This window comes from Branchiostoma belcheri, unplaced genomic scaffold (genome assembly GCF_001625305.1).
Source record: "Branchiostoma belcheri isolate BF01 breed outbred unplaced genomic scaffold, Haploidv18h27 scaffold385, whole genome shotgun sequence".
Taxonomy (NCBI): Eukaryota; Metazoa; Chordata; class Leptocardii; order Amphioxiformes; family Branchiostomatidae; genus Branchiostoma; species Branchiostoma belcheri.
Window position 1 is genome coordinate 66,389 of NW_017804004.1, and position 24,509 is coordinate 90,897.

Sequence of the window (24,509 nt, forward strand, 5' to 3'; positions counted from 1 at the left end):
GAATGCATGTTGAATGCAATAGACAAAATGTACTACATTTTGCTTGTCATATGTTTGATATTTGCAAACTCTAAAGTCTATGGTAGGTAAGAGGAATTTGAATGAGCTTTTTGTGTGTAGTCTGTTGTCTGTAGTCTGTTTTCCATAGGGAAACACGTCAAAGTACTAGTAATGTCTATATCAAAATCAAATACATGAGCCATAGCACACCCCCAGTGCAATAATATAGCCACCTGTGCCGGGTACTTGAAAAAGCATCATGCTTCACCTGAGTTGAGGATGACAAAAGAAGAGAAGAGATATCATGCCACCATTTCCTTTGTCCAGTAATCCGATAGATACTAGCAGAGCATTTTCATCACTTATCCCTCTTTTGTCATTTCTAAATATGTATCACTAGCAGCAGACTGATTGCATTTCGGATGTATTCCTCCCATTCTTCCGATATCTCTGCCATACCTGAAATCAATTACACCCAGAGCTTTGATAGAATCCCGATAGGCCATGAATTTTTGGATGATGAAACCCATCAGGCTGACCCACTCTGTGTTTACGGCTATATATGGTTGCCCATTTACTGAATACCAATTAGCGCAGGGTCCTAATGAGCATGTGATGGGAGACTGTCAGCATGTGATGGGAGGTTGTCAGCAAACAGATCGGTTCATGCTCCAGGTCTAATTGGCAATTCTGTTGACTAGCTGTCAGGTTGTTGAAGTGAATTGTGATCCAACCATACCATTTTCTGCAAGCATCCAACCAGATTCTCTTACTACTTATCATAACCATACTGTACCATTTCATGTAGATAATTGTGATTGACGCAGTGATCTGCACTTGGCTTGTCTTAAATTGCTAACAGAGATTTATGTGAATATTCAATGCTATGCAGGCAGGTATTTGATGCTATCTATATAATATAGGTTCTAGTATATTACTGAAGAGTGCCTTGATGTTAGTGTATCAACTGCACATATGATCATGATGTAGATCACTCCACCATATATTACCAGTATTCTATTTTCATGTAGAACCATTGCATGATTGGATACAAGGTACATACAATGTATCTACTTCATGCATAATGTTATATAACGTGTCTCCTTATTATTTACACCATGTAGCATGGATTACCGTAGTAGGTGTTACTATATTACGAAGGATATTGTATAAGGCAGGTATTTTTGTTGCAGACTCACTGGTGTGTATGTGGGGAAAAGTACAGGATGTTTGCACAATGGGGCTGAGGAAGCTATGGATCTCAGGTTCAGAGAATCCCTATAGCCATGTGAACATCCTACACACCCACCACTTCCTAAATATACACAGTACATGTAATACCACAACAGGAAGGTCAAGCTTAGACAATCTAGGTATTTTGAAAAAAGTAGAATCATAAAATTGCATACCATGTGTTCAGGACTTCAGTTTGACAATAGCCCTACTTAATATTTTGTTTAATATTAATGTCATATACTTCTGTTATTTAAAAGAGCTCCATTTCTCCTTTGCATTTCATCTCTGCAGATTTTACCTTTTACTAGTCCAGAACATGCCTTATTTTTGAGGAATTGTTAGGTTTGAATTAAGGGTTAATGTCCCGCCCCGAGGTGAATATGGTGTGATAAAGCCTTGTCAGTTGCTATAACCACCGAATAAAGCCACCAAGTGAGCGCAGCGAACGAGGTGGCTTTATGAGGTGGTTATAGCAACTGACAAGGCTTTATCACACCATATTCACCGAGAAAGGGCGGGCCATTAACGCTATTATCATATAGCTTACGCGATAGCCTATCCAAACTGATGCAGTGAAGAGTGACACAATGTACAATTTACCCCTTGCACATGCTGAATAGAACATAGAATATTTGTTCCATCTGGAGTCACCTGAGGTCACTGGGGGGTTCACGTTCTATGGCCTTCTATCTGGGTCACAGGCGGGGAACAGGTGTTCTTATGGGAGTCACCGGAGGTCATCGGAACACAACTCAAGTTATTTTTGGATTTTTTAGAAGTAGAGCCGTGTTCTATTGGGTCACCTGAGGTCATATGCGGGTGATTATTCATTTTGTTTAATGTATGGATTGGGATGAATAAATACCCGATTTTGACTCTATTTGTGACATTACGGTGACATAAAGAATGTGGAATGGAGCCTTCTGATTGGTCAACGTCACCCGGCTATATGATAATATCATTTATGTACCTAACATAGAAATGAAGCACGGTGGGAGGAGTACCTGTAATTTTGGTAATGATTATTTGTAAGCTCCTGCTGTTAGTTTGATCAGGAGCAGATGACAGATGTGGCAGACAGCTGGGAATGTGGATGTGGGGAGGGGGGTAGCAGAGATGGGGAGGGGATGGTCAGGGGTTGGAAAAAGGCAGACTGAGAGTACAGACTAGTAATGCTACAGTTGGCAACAGTTTGTCAGACAAGGGAGGATATGCTGTCATGGGGTTGAAATAAGATCTTTGGAGGTGACTTGTTTCAAAATAGACAGGATGGCTTCTTCCTGTTTGGTCTGAGCTGAGGTCAGATGTCTACTGTAGGACAAGCCAGGGACAGGTCAAGCCTGTAGTATCAGCAATCTTCATGGCCAAACTAGTGTGATTTGACATCTTATGTAAAGTTTTCAGGAGAGGCAGTTTAGACTGTGACCTTTCATATGGGTCTTGAATCAAAGTCCAATCTAAATATCATAAAACTGACCAGTTCATAACCAGTTTTCTAACCCATTCAATGTGAAGCTGGCAGTGCATCTACAATTTCATTGTACAGCGTATGTCATCCTGAATTCTGAAATTGGTCATCTACCAAAATGCTTAGAAGTCAACTTTGACAAAACAGGGTTTCAGCTCCTACTGCCAGTGCCACAAAAATCATGGCTCCTGGGAATTACATGTAGACTAAGTGATTTCATTATTTCAGACCCAATGCAAACAGGCAAAGTAATATTAGATGTTTTACTTTCAACCCAACAATTTGTTGTACCTCAATTGTTTGGATTTGAAACAAGGATTTTTCTGTTTTTCTTGTCTTGGAGAAGGCAGGCAAACAAACAAGCTGTCACCTGATCTGCCTGTTTAGATACAGGTGAGAACAACTACAATGGCTGATGTCTCCGATTTTTACCTCCACTTGAAGAGGTATGGTAAAATGTAGGTCAGTAGAGGAGACAAAAAATTCAGAAGTGTCACATTTCTTCCTTAAAAGGGGAACAGGCATGTTTTGGAATAATTGAGTTGCAGTGAAAAACTTCTGACATAAACATGTTGACTGTCATGTTATTCAGCTCTGGCCTACCAAGAGCTATGCAGTTTTTTGGCGACGCCTTTGGGGCGGAGGCATTTGTGTAAGTACTACGATTGCTTTGAAAGAATTTCAAAAATTGCACGAATGCGTTCCCCAGGGAATTGGTTTGGAGGAAACCTTTGGCCATGTGGTTTTTGGATCAAGCAGGTAACTTACACGGGTGCCCACGTGCCACCCATCCAGCTGCCTGGCATGATTAATTAGTGGTCATCCGTCTTCTCCCCACACCATGGACAGAGAGCAAAGCTGTCTTTGGCCAAAGACCATATTCAAACAGGTCACAGAGAGAAAAGAAATTATCCGTCCTTTTGGAACCCACAAAAGGTAAAAAAAAGTCAAAGGAGTTACTGTAACAACTTCAGACCAGACATAAAATCCAGTCTCTGGTGGAGGATAGAGTGAAGTGGAGGATGGTTTTCAGTTTGGTTCTAGCAAGGACATTATATACAAGGACTGGGCTCGCATTTTGTACAATGTCTCTGGTTCTAGCTGGAACTCGACCAAAGTAAAGTAAGTAAGTATGTCATCATAAAATCTATATTGCTGGGGAAGAACAGCTGATTCCTCCTATACGTGTATTTGGTATATTGCCCCACACCTCCTCCACCCAGCCTGTAAATTTCACTACCTCCATGTCTTTATAACATAGGGAAATATGTTTTTCTTATAATTACCTTCGCCAAGAAGGTTATGTTTTCAGAGGCGTTCGTGTGTCTGTCTGTCTGTGACCACGATAACTCGAGAAGGCTTATATTGATTGTCTTCATACTTGGTAGGTGGGTAGGTCTTGATGAGACCTCAAGATGATTAGATTTTTGGGCCCCCTGGCGGCTTGTTGTGGTACTGCAGCAGAACTTCCGGTTTTGATATCTCATGATCTAGACGTGCCAGGGTCACGAAATTTGGATAGCAGGTAGCTCTTGTGCTGGGAAAGAAGTGACGTAGGTTTTGGCCCCCTAGCGGCTTGCTTCGGAACTGCAGGGGCGTTTCTTTAAAAATATTCAAAAGAGGACAACTCAAGAACCGGTTGATGGATTGTAATGATTTTTGGTATGTAGGTAGCTTTTGTGACGCTTGACATAATTATGCAACAATTATGCAAATCAGGATGTAATTTGCATAATTAATGAGGAAATTCTATAAATCAGCTACATTACATTATAGGACTATTTAAGCTTGTGATATATGTGATTGAGATGAAGAGAAACACAGGCAGACATTCATTATGTCAATTAACACTCAATTTGCATAATTAATGAGAAAATGTTGTAATTTCATAATGGTAACTGCCAGGAATTTCATACTTGGGTTATTTGAAAGTTAAGTAAAGATGAACATTATTAACATACTTATTCAAATGAGGACCTAATTTGCATAATTTATGAGGAAATGATGAAATGGATGTCTTTGTAAAGATAAAGCTGTCTTTTGGTGGAGAATATGATCAACTAATATAATTCAGCAAATGAGGATCCTATATACATAATCAGGAGGAATAATCTTTACTTTGTCAGTCATAAAGATTAACATCATTTGGCGAAGGTATGAGATCATGGAACTCTAGTTGTGATGTAGATTGCTAGCTCCACCACATGAAATAATATATGTCATTCAGTCGTCGCCTTGGCAATGATTTTTATTGCCTCAGCCTTGTTAAAAAAGAAATTATGTCAGAGCGATTTTTGACATATAATGTAGTTCCTTTCAATTCTCAGGAATAGGATGGCAAAAGACCTGTCCTTGACGCGACTTGTCATCAGGACACACAGCATTGAAAATAGATCCAATGTCAAATATTTCAAACTTGCTGCCTCTGTCAGGGTTCCAGTGATTTATTGAATGGCGGAGACATGGAGGTTCCAGTTTTTGGACCCACTAAAAATAAGTCTACATTCTATATGCGTATGGCCCAAGATGGGTCATTGTCTGACCTTCACTTTGAATAAAATATTCAAGATGGCTGCCACCAAACTGATCATGAATTGGGCAAAGGCCAATAATTTGGCACAGAAAAGAAACAGAGTAGTCTGCATTTTTAAGGACGATGAAAATGTGGTATGAAAAATGATGATGCATATTGTATCCAATTACTTGTAGACAGATGACTATTCAGTATTGTGATGCTGTATTTGCCTTTCCCACCATTTAACTGAGTTCAGTACCTACCTTCTGCATATAGAGCACCAAGCAGAAAGGAGTGCTCTGCTTTTGCCATGGCAACAAATTTTGCTTGCAGTTTGTTTTATTTTACGAAGCTGCCTAATTCCAAATCACGGTGGTGTGAGAAGACACTACTTCACTGTTCCAGGTTCAGCTTAGACATTATATTTTGTTAAAGTCACTTGGCAGTGTGTTTGGGAAACCTGGTTATCTAAGGGTGAGCTTTTGCATGCATTCTGACCTGGTTCCAAATTTCTGGCACGAGAGCTGCTACCAGTACAAAGTATGTTGATTTTGCATTAAGCAGTATGTGGTCTGTGTTGACAATGGCTGTGAATGGAGCTTTTGACACCGCTGAGAGAGGTGTGTACTGTAGACTCTTAAAGAACAGTGCACCTGCCCTAAATAAAAATGACGCACTGTTAAACTATGTCAAATTCAATGTACACAACTTCACATCCATTTATATTGGTGTCTATTCCCTAACACCCCCATGGTTAAAATGGCATCATTCACGGATCTTTGCTGTTTAGGTCAGGGTTATCAGATTTTTGGATCAGTCCATTCAGTAAAAAGTGGTGATTAGTGTAACTTATACTGGAGGAACTGATGGCTCAGTATGGCAACAAATGCTGCTAGACTTTAGACTGTTTGAAGTAGAAAGTGTCTAAGAGGCTTGGAAAATGGGTGTTGGACAAAAGCCAGACTNCCGGTTTTTGATATCTCATGATCTAGACGTGCCAGGGTCACGAAATTTGGATAGCAGGTAGCTCTTGTGCTGGGAAAGAAGTGACGTAGGTTTGGGCCCCCTAGCGGCTTGCTTCGGAACTGCAGGGGCGTTTCTTTAAAAATATTCAAAAGAGGACAACTCAAGAACCGGTTGATGGATTGTAATGATTTTTGGTATGTAGGTAGCTTTTGTGACGCTTGACATAATTATGCAACAATTATGCAAATCAGGATGTAATTTGCATAATTAATGAGGAAATTCTATAAATCAGCTACATTACATTATAGGACTATTTAAGCTTGTGATATATGTGATTGAGATGAAGAGAAACACAGGCAGACATTCATTATGTCAATTAACACTCAATTTGCATAATTAATGAGAAAATGTTATAATTTCATAATGGTAACTGCCAGGAATTTCATACTTGGGTTATTTGAAAGTTAAGTAAAGATGAACATTATTAAACATAACTTATTCAAATGAGGACCTAATTTGCATAATTTATGAGGAAATGATGAAATGGATGTCTTTGTAAAGATAAAGCTGTCTTTTGGTGGAGATATGATCAACTAATATAATTCAGCAAATGAGGATCCTATATACATAATCAGGAGGAATAATCTTTACTTTGTCAGTCATAAAGATTAACATCATTTGGCGAAGGTATGAGATCATGGAACTCTAGTTGTGATGTAGATTGCTAGCTCCACCACATGAAATAATATATGTCATTCAGTCGTCGCCTTGGCAATGATTTTTATTGCCTCAGCCTTGTTAAAAAAGAATTATGTCAGAGCGATTTTTGACATATAATGTAGTTCCTTTCAATTCTCAGGAATAGGATGGCAAAAGACCTGTCCTTGACGCGACTTGTCATCAGGACACACAGCATTGAAAATAGATCCAATGTCAAATATTTCAAACTTGCTGCCTCTGTCAGGGTTCCAGTGATTTATTGAATGGCGGAGACATGGAGGTTCCAGTTTTTGGACCCACTAAAAATAAGTCTACATTCTATATGCGTATGGCCCAAGATGGGTCATTGTCTGACCTTCACTTTGAATAAAATATTCAAGATGGCTGCCACCAAACTGATCATGAATTGGGCAAAGGCCAATAATTTGGCACAGAAAAGAAACAGAGTAGTCTGCATTTTTAAGGACGATGAAAATGTTGGTATGAAAAATGATGATGCATATTGTATCCAATTACTTGTAGACAGATGACTATTCAGTATTGTGATGCTGTATTTGCCTTTCCCACCATTTAACTGAGTTCAGTACCTACCTTCTGCATATAGAGCACCAAGCAGAAAGGAGTGCTCTGCTTTTGCCATGGCAACAAATTTTGCTTGCAGTTTGTTTTATTTTACGAAGCTGCCTAATTCCAAATCACGGTGGTGTGAGAAGACACTACTTCACTGTTCCAGGTTCAGCTTAGACATTATATTTTGTTAAAGTCACTTGGCAGTGTGTTTGGGAAACCTGGTTATCTATGGGTGAGCTTTTGCATGCATTCTGACCTGGTTCCAAATTTCTGGCACGAGAGCTGCTACCAGTACAAAGTATGTTGATTTTGCATTAAGCAGTATGTGGTCTGTGTTGACAATGGCTGTGAATGGAGCTTTTGACACCGCTGAGAGAGGTGTGTACTGTAGACTCTTAAAGAACAGTGCACCTGCCCTAAATAAAAATGACGCACTGTTAAACTATGTCAAATTCAATGTACACAACTTCACATCCATTTATATTGGTGTCTATTCCCTAACACCCCCATGGTTAAAATGGCATCATTCACGGATCTTTGCTGTTTAGGTCAGGGTTATCAGATTTTTGGATCAGTCCATTCAGTAAAAAGTGGTGATTAGTGTAACTTATACTGGAGGAACTGATGGCTCAGTATGGCAACAAATGCTGCTAGACTTTAGACTGTTTGAAGTAGAAAGTGTCTAAGAGGCTTGGAAAATGGGTGTTGGACAAAAGCCAGACTCCTCACAAGAGTATGTTTGCAGTACTGCCATTATGTTGAACCTTGTACATGACTTTTGTTGAAATTGGCATAAATGTGTTATGTCAGCTGTTCCTCACACATTAAAAGTATCTTATATAGGCACTCTATCTAGCATTTATGTTTTGTGTTCATAATATATGTCCCTGTAAATGGGTTTCAGTTGATGGGTCAAAGGTCAAATGGTGTCTGCTGACAGAGCCACCTGTTAATATATTCCTGTTGTGCTTGACAGTACAACATACAATTTCTTTTACATGTCAGACAGATATCTAGGTTAGATACATGTATAAATGTACCTAGAATACATTGTTGACACCTGTCTTTCAGGAAAGTAAGAAAATGCATGAATATTTTCTGAAGTGAAAGTTGCAAAATAGACTCATCTTATACCTCAGTCATAGAATGCTTGCAATATGTAGTCTTTTGGGCTCAGTATGATATTATTGTAAGCATATTGGTCATATGTCTACTGACATATACCTGTACCAAACAGCCTGCTTGTCTGCGCTCCCGTCAAGAGAAACCTGTGGTACCTTTCATCACTACTGACCATGACGGCACCTTTTTTACCTGCAGAAATGGACCGGACTGGTTTGATGGCGAAGCCTTGTTGTGAAACTGAACTCTATTATGTTCAGGCATGTACCTGGGTGGGGATGTGTGGTTACATTACACCTCAGAACAAACACCAGGACAGTGAGCAGGGGTGTCAGGCTTTCCACTCTGCTGTACTTCAAAGTGGCATGTCCGTATCAGGTTTTTGTTGAATCCTCCTTGTCCCACGAGGTAACATTACAGGAATTTTGAGAAAAAGCACACTCAAATAGTAGAGTATACAAGAGTTGTCATCTGTTAAATGTTTGTCAGTTGTTGTTTTCCTGTACTTGAGAACAGACCTGAATTATAAGTACATGTGTCAGAAATAGTTGTGCCTGGCAAATCTGTATGCAGGAGGACTAGGTTTTGTTGTTTGGCAGATTTTGGACATGCCTGCCAAAATGGAAATCTATACAGACTATGGCTATAATTTCCTAGATTGGTCTGGGTGGGTTTGACGTACATGTGATATACATATTCAATACCATTTTTGCACTAATGGAGCTGGGGAGGTCAGCAGTCAAATTTGTCTTTGCTAAGGTAACATTCTTGGTACCAAATACGTTTTGGTTATATTATTGTAAACAAGTCTTTTCACACTTGTGATCACCTGTAAAAACAGGTGTCAACGGATATGACCTGTAAAACAGGTGATATCAGACTTATCTCACTGTCATTCTTTCACACCTGGGTGACAACACATGATTACCAACAGTTGACCTTTTGCCCTCTGTGTAATATGAAACGTTTAATCACAGATAGAGCAGTAAACTGTGTACATGATATAGCTGAGTTGTCTGGAAACCTCTCTGTCCTAAATTCTATCATAAAGTGTTATGGCATGTTTGAACTGTAGCAATAGAACTGAGATGTTTCAATCCAGTGTTGAGAAGTTGAACTATGCCCCAGTTTTTTTTTTTTCATTCTGTACAATCTATCATCATTAGGTTGGTTAACCTGTTGGAAACAGGCTTTGAAAGGCTGATGGCTGTCTGTGTTTGTCTGGGCAAACTGAAGGGATATTGGCATGCCTGCAGTAATGTTTGTGGGCAAATAGGTGGGGCTGCTGCACACTTGTTAAGTCCACATGGTTCTGTGCCTGATTACAGAACATGCTGATGACTTTGTTACTGCCAATCTGAATTTGTTGGTGTAGGTTAAAATATCTATGTGTGAGCAATTGTGTCCTCTCTTTTACTTTCTGGCAGATTTTAAAACTAATTGGATTTTCTAATCCTGGTACTGTAGTTCAAGTTGAGTGTGTTTTTATAGTTGTTCAGGTTGTGTGATTGTACAAGATGTGCAAAACACTTGAAAACGGCATAAATCATATTGCACTGTGGACTGGGTTTTTGGTGTAAGCAGGTACTGATAAAAGAGACCCCTTGTGAAGGAATGTCATTCTGCAGTTATTTGGATTCCAGTGTGCATTTGTGAAGGGTGGGCACTGGACAATCTCTTGTGCTTTCCCCTAATTGTCAGACATCCTGTAAGTAAATTATCAAAATGATGTATGCTATTATTGTCTTAGTCAGAAGGACTATGAAATTGTCTCGCCGGAGTGTGGGGAACTGCGGATTTTGCGATATAACTCTGGAAGGCATGATTCGACGTCCATGATTTTTGGCAGGCAGATTACCGCTGTTAAGGCCTAAGTCAAGTACAAGTTTCGGCTTCGTGGGGGGTCCGTGCGTCACGTAGGTGCACCTTTTGTGTTTGTGGCTTGTTAGCAAGATAACTGAAGTCTTTGTAAAATGTTGATTATAATTCTTGGTGTGGTGCTTACTATTATCGGGACCAAGGTTAAGTTCGTTACTGAGCTTCGTGGGGGGTTTCGTTCTGACTACAGGGGGCATTTTGTTAATTTTTCTTGTGAGCAGGATAACTTTTGTATGTTTGGATGGAAGTTAATGAAATTTGATAAGCATGTTACTGTCGTGGTCTCCAAGATTGAGTTCAAAGATGAGAGTCATGGAGGTCGTTATGTCCCCGTAATAGGACCTTTTGTGTTTAGAAATCCCCCACCTACATCTGCTTGGAGACAGCCGACAGCTGGATATAGCGGGGGGAACCCCATAATGGGATGGGATCAAATGACGTTACATTGAGGGATTGTACTATAACTTCAGCAGGGGGAGGATAGGTTGGACATATGTCAGGTTATTTTCTACGGCCACACCAAGTAATTGCTATGGATGACGTCCACTGGAGACCTTAAATCTAATTACCTTAAATTTAAGGCAAGCGCGCAATAAAAACACGAAGGGCCGAAAAACGAGATGCCTAGATTTGGAATATACTAACTGTAGAAGTACAAATGTTAGGACACAAAGAACACAAGAAACAAGTCTTCTATTTGTCATAAAGACAAATTAACAAAACAGCAGTAGTCACCCTGTTCTGATTCTTTCCTTTATAACATCTTCTCTTATTATATTTTGCGGCGCTGTCGTGACACTTTCAACACAGTAAGAATTTCTTGAACGTTTTTTTTTTCCAGTAACAGTCCAAACTCAACTAACGGTAGGGGGGGGGGCTAACACGGGTGACGACGCATCTGTATAATCTGCGGCAAACCGTTTCAGGGTGTTCTGTGCCATAAAAATAGTACAGAGATTCTTTTGTTCTTTAGACCAAATTGATTATTAAAAAGAGTGAAGAATACGCATGTTAATTTCTCTAGAACGATGTACCTCTGACGAAGACATGAGATCTCCGACCTCTAGTTCCATAGTGTTGGTGTGAGAATTTGCAAGATTTCCTCAGCGTTCCTGTCTTGACTCCTCCAGTGAGCTTCCCTCCTGTGAAATCTGGGTCATGTTGATAATATCTTGGATATGGGAAGTATGGAGAGGATATGATAGATGACTCACACCATTGAGAAGAAGGTTGTTTCGTTTTATAGTCCATATTTGTAAGGGATGTTTCCATAATTTTTTTATAAGGACGTAATGTATAAGTCAGAACATTATGTCCAACATTAGCTTGAAGCGGCCGGTATTGCTTACATACAAATCTCCCTTATCAGCATTCAGCAGGCATAATTGATCTTCTATCACTCAGCTCTCCTCTTATTAAACCCTCCCATGTGTGACAAAGCAGGGTAATGGTCCACGCTGGAAGCTTTTCAGTGCAAACACTGATTATTGTCAGAGACGTAAAACTTAAGTGTTTTCTTGGAATGAGTCCTAGAAATCATAGGAGTGTTAAATTGAGATTTGCGTCAGCAGGATTCAAAAACATGTTTATTCTGTACACGGAGTATAGTGTGTATATATAACATGTGGCGTAGATGATTTAGCTGTAACCAAAAACAGGTCGGTTTCAGTTGAAATGAAATATTCAAGTTACAATAGTACAATGAGACAAATTTTATCGGAAGTTCTTTTTTGAACGTCATCAGCTACATATACCTTCCTATCGGGTTATTAGATTATTGAGTGCAGAAGGCAGAAATTTGAGCGCGGGGTATTGGCCCTCCATCCCTGGAGCCCAGTAAAAAGTGTTATAGCTCGCCAGACGTTTATAGGATATAATATTTCTCCATACACCACTTGGAAACAACTGCTTCTCTGGGAATTCTTTCTCTGGGTCGTACTGTTACATAACATGGTTGTGAATTCCTGGGGTGCGTTGGATGAGGATCCATGTATTGGGCATCGTCATGACGACAGGATCATGGTCATCAGTTAAGGTTGTCCTTGAGAGGGTGGGGCCATAGCAGGTGAGGTCACTTCAGGTGGACGCGTGGAAGAAAACGTCTTCTGTCCAGGAACAGAGAACACCTTCAAGACTGATGGCTCAATAGGACTGGATTGAGATGATCAGCTCTGAAGACTAGATACAACCGTAATGTCTGCAGTTGCTGTCAACAATGATAACCTGTTGGCCCCATCCCATGTTTGATCATGGCGATGTGAAGATTATGTGCAACATTACCAGTGTTGTGCTACGTATGTTCACAACTGTTGGTTCACGCAGTCTTCTCTAGTTGTTATACGAAATCTTGTCCAACAAAGAAGTATTGCCATTTTCTGTTGACTGAATAATTTACAGATGCTAGTTGGTATAGCTAATGACGGAGCTCTTGTTATGTGGGATATGTGTACTTGTAATAGATGCCTGTGGAATGGAGTAGGGTAGGCACAAGATGTATGTAATGCTGATAGCAGGAGGATGGAACATAATCTATCACCTATCATCTGTTTAGGGATATGAGTGGTCCAGAGGGACCTTTTGTTAGTTCCTTGTCTGTCTGGAAGTCTAGGTTCCATGCCTGGCTCACATTTCCCCTGCAGACACCCCTCCCCACATGTCAGTAGTACACCCTTCACTGCCATATGTCACCATTATGCTGTTACTGAGCAAACATTTGTCACAAATGTGGGGCCGGTTTTACTGCACAAGGCTGTACTGTGGGGCCCATGCATGTGTTTGTCCCTCTATGTGGCACATCTGTGTATATTATCGTTACCTGAAGATAGCAGATTGACTAGTGGATTTGGGAAAGTCAACTGCTGGACCAATACTACTATTTTTTGATGCGGACTTGGAAACAAGCTTTTCTTGTTGTGATTACTTGGAGTCGGACATTGTTTAGACTAGACTAGAACATCTTGACAGTTTTATTTATGGGATAAATCACTGTCTATTGACAGGCTAAGTGCTTCTCTACTGAAAACGTATGGAAAATGCAAACTGTTCAAGCCTTCATGAGTCTTAAAACTTTAAGAAAAGGTACCTTCAGGAGAAGTGAAAGTTGTTAAACGTTGCGGAGTGAAATTTCATGAAAAAAAGCTCTTAAAAAGCCGCGCCTATAAGGTTTCGCAACTTCTTCCCAAAAATCCAATTACGCTTTGGCGAGTATATTAGGGTCTGCCCTCCGTGTCTATCATATAAATGATACACGCAAAAGTCGGGTCGTCTTCGAAGTACCTTATGTATCATTTCAATGATACGTGTAACTACCTAGGTTTTCCAAAGTCGGACTGACTTCACGGGGTCAGCATCCAGCCTGAGTGCGACCTGCAAGCTTCTTAGATTGCGTTGTTTTGACCAACTTGAGTTCGTTTCCACTGTTTTTCCATGATTTCTCTTCATTTTGCGATGGAATCAGCAAACGCAACCTGGTCGGCGGACGAGACGCTCCTGATACTTAGGTTTGGAGAGCACGAGTCGCCGAATTTGAAAAAGCTGGGGGGGGGGGGCGGCGAGGGCTCTACCGAAACAAAAATGTTGGAGGAGGCTGATTTCTTGAAGATAAAGGATCAGTGCCGCAGTAAGGTAAAAAAAAACAAAAAACTGAAGACGGCATACAAGTATGAAGGCCAAGGACAACAATCGGAAGAGCGGGAGGAACGGTTATTCAAACTGCAGTCATGGCCGATTAATTGGATATTCACCGGACAGGATTTTTTCAAAACCGGTTATCAAAAGTCTGGTATGAACGCTAAGGGTTTTAGCCGGGTTTTTGAAAAACCGGTTGAAACCGCTAAATGTAAGTCTGGTATGAACAGGGTCCAAGACTCCAGAGTCCTACTTGCTCCAGTTGACTGTAACTTGCCCCCTGTAGACTCCCCACTGAGAAGGATGTGGTGCTTGGTGATAGGGGGTGGGGCAGTCTTGATACCCCATTATTAGATCTAATTATGACCTAATTGACCTACTGATGAACACAGTAGTGTCCAGCTTGGCCCTGTCTGCCCCTGTGTTAATGCTGTATGGAAAGCTTTCCTTGGAAAGAAACACTACGTACAGTATTTTCCTTTGGATGCTCCCTACAAGGTGTGAGTTATCTCTCCTATCTTCTCTCTGCACGCTTCCCTCCCCAGGAAGCACTCACTCCCAAAATGTCACCGGTGAGTGGCTGACAATTTTTCATAGCTCTTACTAATCGCCATAGCAATGTCCAAGCCAGCTTGCATTTTTTTGTTGCCTTGACAACGGGCTGTGGCATAACTACTCCAGTGCCGGTATTTTTCATCATTGTCACATTGAATTTAGCTGCATGGCAGAAGGCAATTTTTGGTGATGCAACAGGATGGAGCTTTTTTCCCCTTGGTGCAGAGAACAATATTTTCTGTAGATGCTTTATGAATATTATATACTAATTGCCGGCTGTTTCAGTTTAAAGCTTATGAACCTGAGCACAGATTGCATTTGCATTGCAATGTTTGTGTTAAGGTGTTGTTAAGATTTCTTTCACTGAAACAATGATTTAGTTTTTGGGAGAGAAAGTGCTTATCAAGGAGACTTTACTTTGTTGTTATATATGTACTATCACTAATGAAGTTCTTTGAAAAATAAACATTTACCATTGACAAGAAGCCTGGTGCATTACTTAGCTGTATTTGTACCAGTACAAAATGTACATTGCTTATCGGGATTGAGAATAGATGAGATTGACATCTATACTTAACAGACAATAGTTTAGAATATGTTAATCGTAAATGATACCCCATTGGTGAATTTTGCTACAGGATTTTCGAATTTGCCACTACGGGTTTCATGGCAAGACTTTGACCCATTGTCCCCATAATACTTCATTTAAATCCAGAATAATCATGCTAGTGGAAACTAGTGGAAGTTTGTATAGGATACTTGCTGTAGGTTATACTAACTTGCAAACACTGGGATATACCTTTTCAAATATTGTGAATGGTGTTTTATATGTGCAAAAATGGTTGGCTTGGGAAGCTCCAATTTGACAAGACATTCTTGTCTACCAACATACTGAATGTATTGTTGGAAGTGTATTATTGACTGCAAACATTTTTCAAACATATACCCATACACACTATACACTATACACACAGAAGAGCATATGATGGGAAAATTGCCTATATCAGTAAACATGTATAGGTACTAAATGGTATTTGGATTAAGATTAATGCAGCATGAATGTATTTTGGGGTTATACATGTATTTGTACTTGTCTGTTGTAACACAAGGCTAACATCCCTAATTAATATCAAAGTACAATTGTAACAAACGAACTTACTTAGTTGTTTGGTCTTGTGGAAGACTTTTGTCCTGAAATCTTGTCATTCATGGCATATGGGTTCTGCAACCCCTGCACAAGTATATGAACATGCTGATTCATAGGTGCCATAGCAACAGTTCCCATAGCAAAGGTTGCCATAGCAATGGTTCCCATAGCAACCAGCTCATCCCACCGCTCCTCTTCCAGATCATAGAGACACTCCGGGAGCCACGTGGTGTGCCGAGTGCCGCCCGTGCGGAGGAGAAGGTTTGTGCTTGCCGACCGCGTGTGTGTGTTGCTCCGTGTCCGACATTCCCGCCTTTTCTTTTCCAGCTCATCACCATACCTGAGGCCAGGCCAATGCAGTTCTCTATACACTATCATTCGACATCAGAAATACACTGTTGTCTTTTAAATGTCACAGGAAGCTGCTTATGAATAGATGTTTTGTAAACTCATACGTTTGCAGGTATCTATTCATAGTGATGCTTTTTGTTAACCATAATAGGTCTCATCTAAATTACTAAGTACTGTACTTACCAGTTTACTTGAGTTTAACTCAATATCTTGAAAGAAATGGCAAAGAATCAGAAGTTTTAACATTTTTACACTCTAAGATGCTGTATCCAAAGAATGTCATTGGCCAGGCCTGCTGCTCACATCTCCTTCAAACTCCAAACAGTTGCTAGACAGGAATCTGAAAGCTGCTGTCCTGATTCTGGAGGGTTTTGACCTCCGACCTCCATCCAGAAGACTCCAACTGTCCAACATGACTAACAAAAGCCATCTCTCTGCTCCTGCCTGATATACCTTCAGCGATTGACATCCTCAACAGACAATTTTTACGTCTGCATTGAAGTAAACATATAACCAGAATAAAAGTTTGAGAAACATGTGACTTGCAATGTATGAACATCTCATAAGCATTCGAATATTTGTTCTTGTCAAAATCAAAGACAACATTCGTCAGACAAAAAACATTTTTTTCCTGACATCTTCAGAAGAGACTTTTGCAATTGTTGCTGTTTGAAGGAGTTTTTCCCTGAAGGTGTGTCGCTTATTGTGCATCTTGTGGTCTAAACAGGTCTGATCATGTATCTGGAAACTCTTCATGACTCTGCAATTCAAGGACTTAGGATATACCCAATAGTACTGTACGTTATACATGCATATGTCGGATGTCTTCAGTGTGTTCAAACAGGTATACAGGTTTTAATTAAATTATTTCCCAACAACATTAAAGGTTCAGAAAATTATGTAAAAGGTTATGATTTATTTGAATCTAGACATTTCACAAAAACCCAGCAGAAAAGGTCTGTTTTCTACACAAAGCCACAAACTAACAAACAAACAAGTAACCATCAATGTAGCCATGTTCAGCTTGCAAAGTCATGATCAGACATGCGTACTGATGTGTGTTGATTCTTCCCCTAATGCTTCCCTGCATGGACGCATGTACATGTGCAGCATGGTCTACCAACATTACTCCAACCTGGAGAGTATTTCCTTACTCTCAGGTTCAAGCCATCTATAATTCAAATGTCCACCAAAAAATCAATCACAGATTGTGTAACATAATGATTGACGAATCACTTTTCTTGTTGCTTTAGATTTCGGACATTATCGTGCCTGGCCAACCGGAGGATGTGCTGTTGATGTGGTCCCAGCGAACCCTGGAAGGTTATCCGGGCGTCTCTGTCACAAACTTCAGCAAGAGCTGGAGAGATGGGCTAGCTTTCAGTGCAATCATCCATAGACATAGGTTAGTCAATCCTTCTATACAGAAACACATCATAGCTCTTGTTATAAAGAGATTGGCCAATTGCAGTGTCTGCTATAGAGTGACTGGCTAGTTGTGTTCCTACATTGCCAGTCTTGGAACACATTGTCTTTGTCACAGTCTTGCCCGTTTATCTACTGCAGTACCTGGAATTTTACATGCTACTGCTTTTGTAACATTACGTTTATGTTTCCTTTCTTGCACAGACCTGATTTGATAGATTACAAGTCCCTTAAGAAGAAAAGCAACAAGCAGAATCTAGAGAATGCCTTCACCCTTGCAGAGAAAGAGTTTGGAGTCACGAGGCTTTTAGATCCTGAAGGTAGGCGTCTTCTCAGTATTAGTAAGACTTTGGTGATATTGTTGTTTTACTTGATTAGAAATGACTTGTTGTGTGGGAAGTAAAATGTACATATGACAAAAAATTAAAAGGAGCATCTGTTAAGTACTTTCAACACTATCAAAATCTTTTGAATAATTCACATCTGTTAAGCAATCCACACTACAAACTGTAACGTTATCTGGAATTTTGAAATTTTATGTGTATTCAATGCTGAAATTCCTGTGCTTGTGTTCCTCCCCTAGATGTAGATGTGCCATCCCCCGATGAGAAGTCCATCATCACCTACGTGTCTTCTCTGTACGATGTCTTCTCCGAGGTGCCTGACATTGAGCAGTCCCTACAGGACAATGTGAGTAGGGAGGTGTAGTGGGTGGGGGTGCTGTTTTATACCATGTCTTCCCCAAGGTTCCTTTCATTTAGCAGTTCCTACAGGACCATTTGTGGGTGTAGTGGTTAGGTTAGCTGTTTTGGTTAGGATGCAGGACCTGTGGACACTGGAGAGTGATTCTCCTTGATGTCTGGCTTTCAGCAGATCCTGTAAGATAGGCGTGTTAGTCTGGTAGGCTTGTAGGAAAGCTTTAGTTCCTATTTGTCTGATATAACAATTCCATCTAAAGCCCTGGTAATGTGTCAGTCTGATGACATAATGTTCAGAGTGTTATGAGAATTTTGAGTACTTAGAAAGACCCTTGCTTCTGTCCCTGCCAGGAACAGGCCTTACAGTTCCAGGATTACAACGACTGTGCCAGCAGCCTGTTAATATGGTTACGGAACACCACCGCTAAGATGGAGGATAGAAACTTTCCCAAGATGCCTGACAGACTCAAGGTTAGTAAAGACAGCTGGCGTTTAATGTTTTCATTTCAAGTACTTATCTGAAATCTGTACCAGGGTCTATGGTTTGTTGTTTGTTACCAGATATTCCCATTTCTTTAACTGTACAAATGTAGTTAAGTCTAGTGTGTAGTTAACTGTACTTATTGTTGACTCATGTTTCCCTCAGACACAGCTTGCTGAGCTGAACAGACTACGAATAGAAGTCCTGCCAGCAAAGGCTGGGGAGAAAGAGCAACTGTCAGGGCTGCATGACTACCTAGAGGTGGGTCACCATTCTGACACCTGGGTTAGCTGGGTTATTAACCTAGGTGTGTTCGATTTGCACTACTTGTATGAGGACAATCAACCATATTTGGATACATTTTAGATACAAGATACATTTAGCTACTTGTACAACATGTAAGTCAATGAGAGTGCAATGTTTGACATTGCTTCTAAGGTAATAATTTCTGTTGTTTTCCTTTTTTCCAGAATATCTCCATTGCCAGCCGTAAGTTTGAGGTTCCGGAAGACTTGAGCACAGAGAAGATTCAGCATGCCTGGGACTGCCTGAACCTGGCCATACAGGACAGGGAAAAGGACTTGTTGCAAGAAATAGAAAAGTAAGGGACTCCCAGTTTTTGCTACTTTAAACTAACATCCGTTTAGGAATTTATCTCCTGTTTTCCTTTAAGTTGGAGAAAACGCTGTTGAAGTAGATGTGATTTTTTTATGATAAAGAATGTGGTGGTTGAAGTCTACATCACTCCTAGTCTCATGGTTGTCTTCATACTACAATCTTGGTATCTTTGGCTAGGCATTGGGATTGCATGTCTGAAAAGTCATGATTTAGTTAGTACAATGTACTTCTGTCTCCTTTTGTGAGACAGAATATGGTAGGTGCAAGACATGAACTTCCAACATAGAAAGAAATGTTCATTCCAAAGTGTGATAACAGTGTTTTAAGCTAATCAATTTTCTCTGTTTAGGTTTGAGAGATTACGAGGGGTTGCAGAAAAGGTCCAGAAGGAAAGCAAGCGGTGTGAGAACATACTGAACACTGCAGAGGGCAAGCTAAGAGAGGTAAGGAGAGAACCTATTCAACTCTCTGGTGTTCCAATGTGTTGTCTCATGTCTTGTTTTATGTTGTATTCTGCATCATTTTTGTCTAACCCATTTGGTCTCCATTTTTTGTCATTTTTGAGTGGGCACTTGTTGGTCTTGAAACTCTTGACATTAGCTTTTGATTGTCCAGCTCATGCGTTGGGCATATGAAGTTTGCTTTTGATCCACAACTTGGATTGGATAGCTCATTTTACAGTAACTGGCCATTGTATCCTCAATTTCAGTTAGACAGTGAAGCATAGTAAGACTTTACAAGTGCTCAATGTGATCATCTTTTGATTTCACTGTTTGTCATATATCCAACCTTTTTGTTCATGTGTTTTGTCAGCCATTGATTCACCTTCTTTTTTTGCTGTGTGTCCTTGTGTTCAATGATGGCATTTCAGCAAATAAGAATGGAAGTTGCCATCAAGTTTTGCTACAAGGTAAAGCAGCATGAGATCTAAATTAGTACCAGTAGATCAGATGTGTACTCTCTTTTCAAAGCTGCTTTGTAAATGATGTGTTTTAACTGCAACATCTTGAGATTTGAAGTCTTCAATATCATATACATCACACAATTACAAGTGCAGCTACATGTTGAGACACCTGTTTAAGAAATACATTATTCAGTTCCTGTTTATAGCTTCCAACGGAAGGTCCCTTGCATCTTTCACCATTGTCAAACGTACATTTATGCTTACAAACTGACAGTGGATTCAGAAGAAGGTCTCCTAGCTTAGTGAAATGTGATTATGGGTCTCACACCACAGTTTGTTTCAGGCCTCACACCACAGTTGATTCCTCCCCAGGTTGACAGCAGCCAGCTGAGCCCTGCAGATGCCAAACAGGTGTTTGCAGAGGTGGAGCAGCAGCTTCAGACATGTGAAGGCTGCATCAAGGAGATGTTCACCGACGTACAGACTCTGAGGGAAGGAGGCTACCCACAGGCAGACCCACTCCAGAAGAAGTATGCATGTGGTCAAACCCAGAGTGATATGCAGCTCTTGTTGTCATGGGGCTCCGTGTACCTAAGACGCGCTTTGGACTAAAATGGGGGTGATACAGAGCTACCCGTGAAATCGCATGTATCTCAAGTTTGGCGCGACCAATCAACTTCAAATTTGGAAGTAACTTAGATGAAATACCACTGATTCTAAATAACAACTTCTTCCTTCGAAAATCTGCATAATTGTTCCATAAATAATAATAATATTAGATCATTGTGACTATATAAAATCGGCCTAGACCAAACCCTTCCGCTCAGAATTGTAATACAAAACTTTCAGAGAATGTGGAGAGATATGCACTTTATAGGAATCGGTTTCCAGAAAAGAAGAATATAGCTTAGATTTGAAAATATTTAGAAATATAGTCCATTTTGGTAGAAATCTAGGGGGTAGGTATGACTTTATCTACCAATAGCTAGATATACGGTGATAAAGTAGTTTTTCTGAAAACCGATTCATAGAAACCGACTTCTTACGCATTGTTTGCACCCGATTTCAACTTTGTAACCCAATGGGAAGAGTTTGGTCTCGGGCTTTAAAGTTTAAAAGTCTAAATTCTGGTTGATTTCCTTCCTTGACCTGTCAATCTTTATCAAGCCCCATGACTGTGAATGAAATTAATTGTTTTCGCACCTCCACTCAAGGCAATTATCTTTAATTATGCATAGAGGGCAGACGGCAGCATGTATCCATTCAAATTCCACTTTACCACAAAAGTCTTTGTTTTAAACATTTGTTTCTTACTCCTCGAATTGAAAGTTCTGGGTTTGAAATGTAGTTTTATACATAGCAGCTATGAACCTGAACAACAGCTCTGCCTGTTGGGCAGAAGATAGCTAGATGTGTTATAATTTATCTGAAGAAAATTTCTAATAGACTTTTAACCCTGGCCCATTGAGATGAAAATCGTTTGATGTGTATTGACTTGTCTGGCTCCAAACATGCACCTATGACCATGTCCTGTATTTCCCTAAACTTCCTTGCTTATACCATTATACAGTTCATGTAATTTCTTGTCATCCCTCCGTTTTCAGAATGTTCATTTTGAGCGCCATGTACGTGCTTTAACTTTTAATCTTTTTGACGTGAAATGTTACATAATGGTAGCTTTGATTTGCTACATAATGGTAGTACTAGTTTTTCTTTAATAATAATAGGGGCCACCAAAGAACATTTAGCACATAAAATGGTCATTTTGAATCCTGTTTGTAAACTATATGGCCATCGTAGTCACATCACAGTAGGCTTTACCAGTCTTTGGGAGGTGGCTGGAAATATTAGAAATTGGCCAAATAGAGAGATAATATGCCGAGGGAGTTGGTCTGCTAGAAAGTACATTTTGCCGCGCCCGGGTGCATGTTATCGACCAATTTCGTACTCTTTCCTGCTACCTTCCGAAGCCTGGTAGAGGCTAAATATATATAATGCACAGACCTTGTCAGCCCTTGTCAGTTGGACATTGAGCGACGCACGCTGGCTAAATGACCAAGGACTATGAGATTATAACCTCCTTGCTACATGTATATCTTTGGACCTATATAGCTTGCTATGGGTCTTCGTTCACACAAGTAGGTTATAATTCTACCTCTATGGTTCACACAATGCGTTTAACGCTAGTATAAATTTACCTCCTTGATTAGTCCGTAATATAATCTCCTGGAATTCGAAATACACTATGTATTGGTACTAAAATGGAGGACAAAGATTGTCTGAACATGGCTGAAATCAAGGAGGTTATAACCTCGCACAGTTAAAGTCGGGGCTCCATCGCCAATTTTGTAAGACCCTGCTATATAGACTTGAGTTAGATCATGGAGGTATACCTCCATGGTTAGATCTGGTGGATACATGCTGTATTTAAGAAAATGTTTTTCATTTTTACTTTCTTTTCAAGCATGTTTCAAGCTATGAAGTCTTCTAACATAGAACACTGAAAATACAAAGAGGGTGTGAAGTTAGCTCAATACAAATGCAAAATAGCAGGAGGGGTAGTGGGTGGTGAAGCTACAGCAATTATCACCATACCTATTGCATATTTACGATCTTCTACTCGCACCTTGCTCATTTCAATGTCATTATAATATTAAAATGAGATCTTTGCTGGGAGAAAGAAAGCGCGTCTTAGGTACACTGAGGGTCAAGAGAAATGCACATGTAGAAAGAGAATAACAATGATGATAAATCAAAGACTGAATGTGAAATCTATATAACTTTCAGTGAGAGAATCCTCTTGTTTTTGTAGTCCGTCTCACAGTTCTGTCTTTCAGTCTCAAGTTCTGCTGGTATGTTGATATGTTCATGGTGCATTTTGCCGTATTGCAGGGTGTTCCTACTGCATGAGAGGTGGGTCCACCTGAAGAACTCCCTGCAGACCAGCAGCCAGGCCAGGAGATTTGGGGAGGTGCCGGCACAGCTCAGGTCACCCACAGGCATGAGTCTGTCTGAGGTGGGGGAGGAGGGCAGACTGCTACAGGAGTGTCTGAGCTGGGTACAGAACAAACAGGTAGGGCTGGGCTGAATTTTGCCATGATTGTTTTAACCAAACATTAATTGTTACCAACTTTTGCAAAGGAGATCTAGTGTGTACCATGGAAATCTTTTCCTATTTCAATAGAATTCTACATTGTTGCAGCAGTAGAATAGTTTCAAGGTATTATTTAAGAGAGAAGAATTCCTGCTTATTGAGTGTTCACTAGGTTTTTCTTTGGATCGGTATATAGGTACTGTATGTTTTAAGACGATGATGATTATATATATTTTGGACAATCATTTAGAAAAGGGGATTGTTTATCACTTATAGTAGTCATTTTATACAGGAGAACACTTTTTCACCATTTTATGTCTTCCCTACTGTAGTCGATTCTCGAAAGTGGCGAGTACGGCAGTGACCTCCCCAGTGTACAAAGACTTCTAGAAGAACACAGAGAACAGCACAGAGTCATCACTGAGTTCAAGGCCAAGGTCGACCAGTGCATAGCTAACAAGGTATGGATGGTAGAGTCTTGTACATGTATGTCTAGTATTGATGTTTGCATCAATTTAATGTCTGGATTTAACAACAGTTGTTCATGCATTTTTACCTTACTACAGGTATTGCCTGTCATTGTGTACAGCTATGATGAACTTCCTTTTTTGTATCGTTTCTTCCAGTCCAAGCTCATGGGACCCAAGTATCATGTATACTGTGAACAGCTTGCCAAGCTTGAAGAGGCTTATCCCAAACTCATGGTAGGTCCAAACTTTCTGAACTTATATGATACAACAAAGTAGATATACGATCCATAGTAACTTTCTTTCTTGTCCTCAGTAATATCAATGTGATCTGACTTTACTGGAGTGGATAGTTCACCGAGTCCATTGTTGTGGAATGATGTTTTAGTCAAAATTCAGTATTTGCTAGAACAGCTCTATTGATGGAGTACTGAAATGATGTGACTGGTCTGATTTACCTGAGAGAACTGCCTCTATCTTTCTAGGACATGTCTCAGAAGCGGCTGCAGTACCTGGAGTCTCTGCTAGAGTTCATCCGCCTGGCGACCCTGGAGCTGATGTGGCTGAACGAGCGGGAGGAGTTGGAGCTGGCGCGGGAATGGGACGACAAACCGGTCAACATCACCGAGCTCGACCAGCACTACGAGGTGGGGCGGACGGTTGGATT

At 40.3% G+C, this 24,509-nt stretch overlaps 1 protein-coding gene across 1 annotated transcript in view; it reads left to right on the top strand.

The window, feature by feature from the left end:
* Positions 1 to 24,489, top strand: part of LOC109476643 (plectin-like) — a gene marked incomplete at its 3' end in the record, with an annotated part of 49,995 nt that extends 25,506 nt beyond the window's left edge. The window contains exons 6-18 of the mRNA XM_019777647.1: positions 16,006 to 16,065; positions 17,409 to 17,560; positions 17,785 to 17,900; positions 18,164 to 18,270; positions 18,630 to 18,749; positions 18,925 to 19,020; positions 19,230 to 19,360; positions 19,727 to 19,820; positions 20,654 to 20,811; positions 23,174 to 23,354; positions 23,708 to 23,836; positions 24,002 to 24,079; positions 24,328 to 24,489. Of these exons, the coding sequence (XP_019633206.1) occupies positions 16,006 to 16,065; positions 17,409 to 17,560; positions 17,785 to 17,900; positions 18,164 to 18,270; positions 18,630 to 18,749; positions 18,925 to 19,020; positions 19,230 to 19,360; positions 19,727 to 19,820; positions 20,654 to 20,811; positions 23,174 to 23,354; positions 23,708 to 23,836; positions 24,002 to 24,079; positions 24,328 to 24,489 (1,584 nt within the window). The remainder of the gene's footprint in view (positions 1 to 16,005; positions 16,066 to 17,408; positions 17,561 to 17,784; positions 17,901 to 18,163; positions 18,271 to 18,629; positions 18,750 to 18,924; positions 19,021 to 19,229; positions 19,361 to 19,726; positions 19,821 to 20,653; positions 20,812 to 23,173; positions 23,355 to 23,707; positions 23,837 to 24,001; positions 24,080 to 24,327) is intronic.
* Between the last annotated feature and the right edge of the window lie 20 nt (positions 24,490 to 24,509).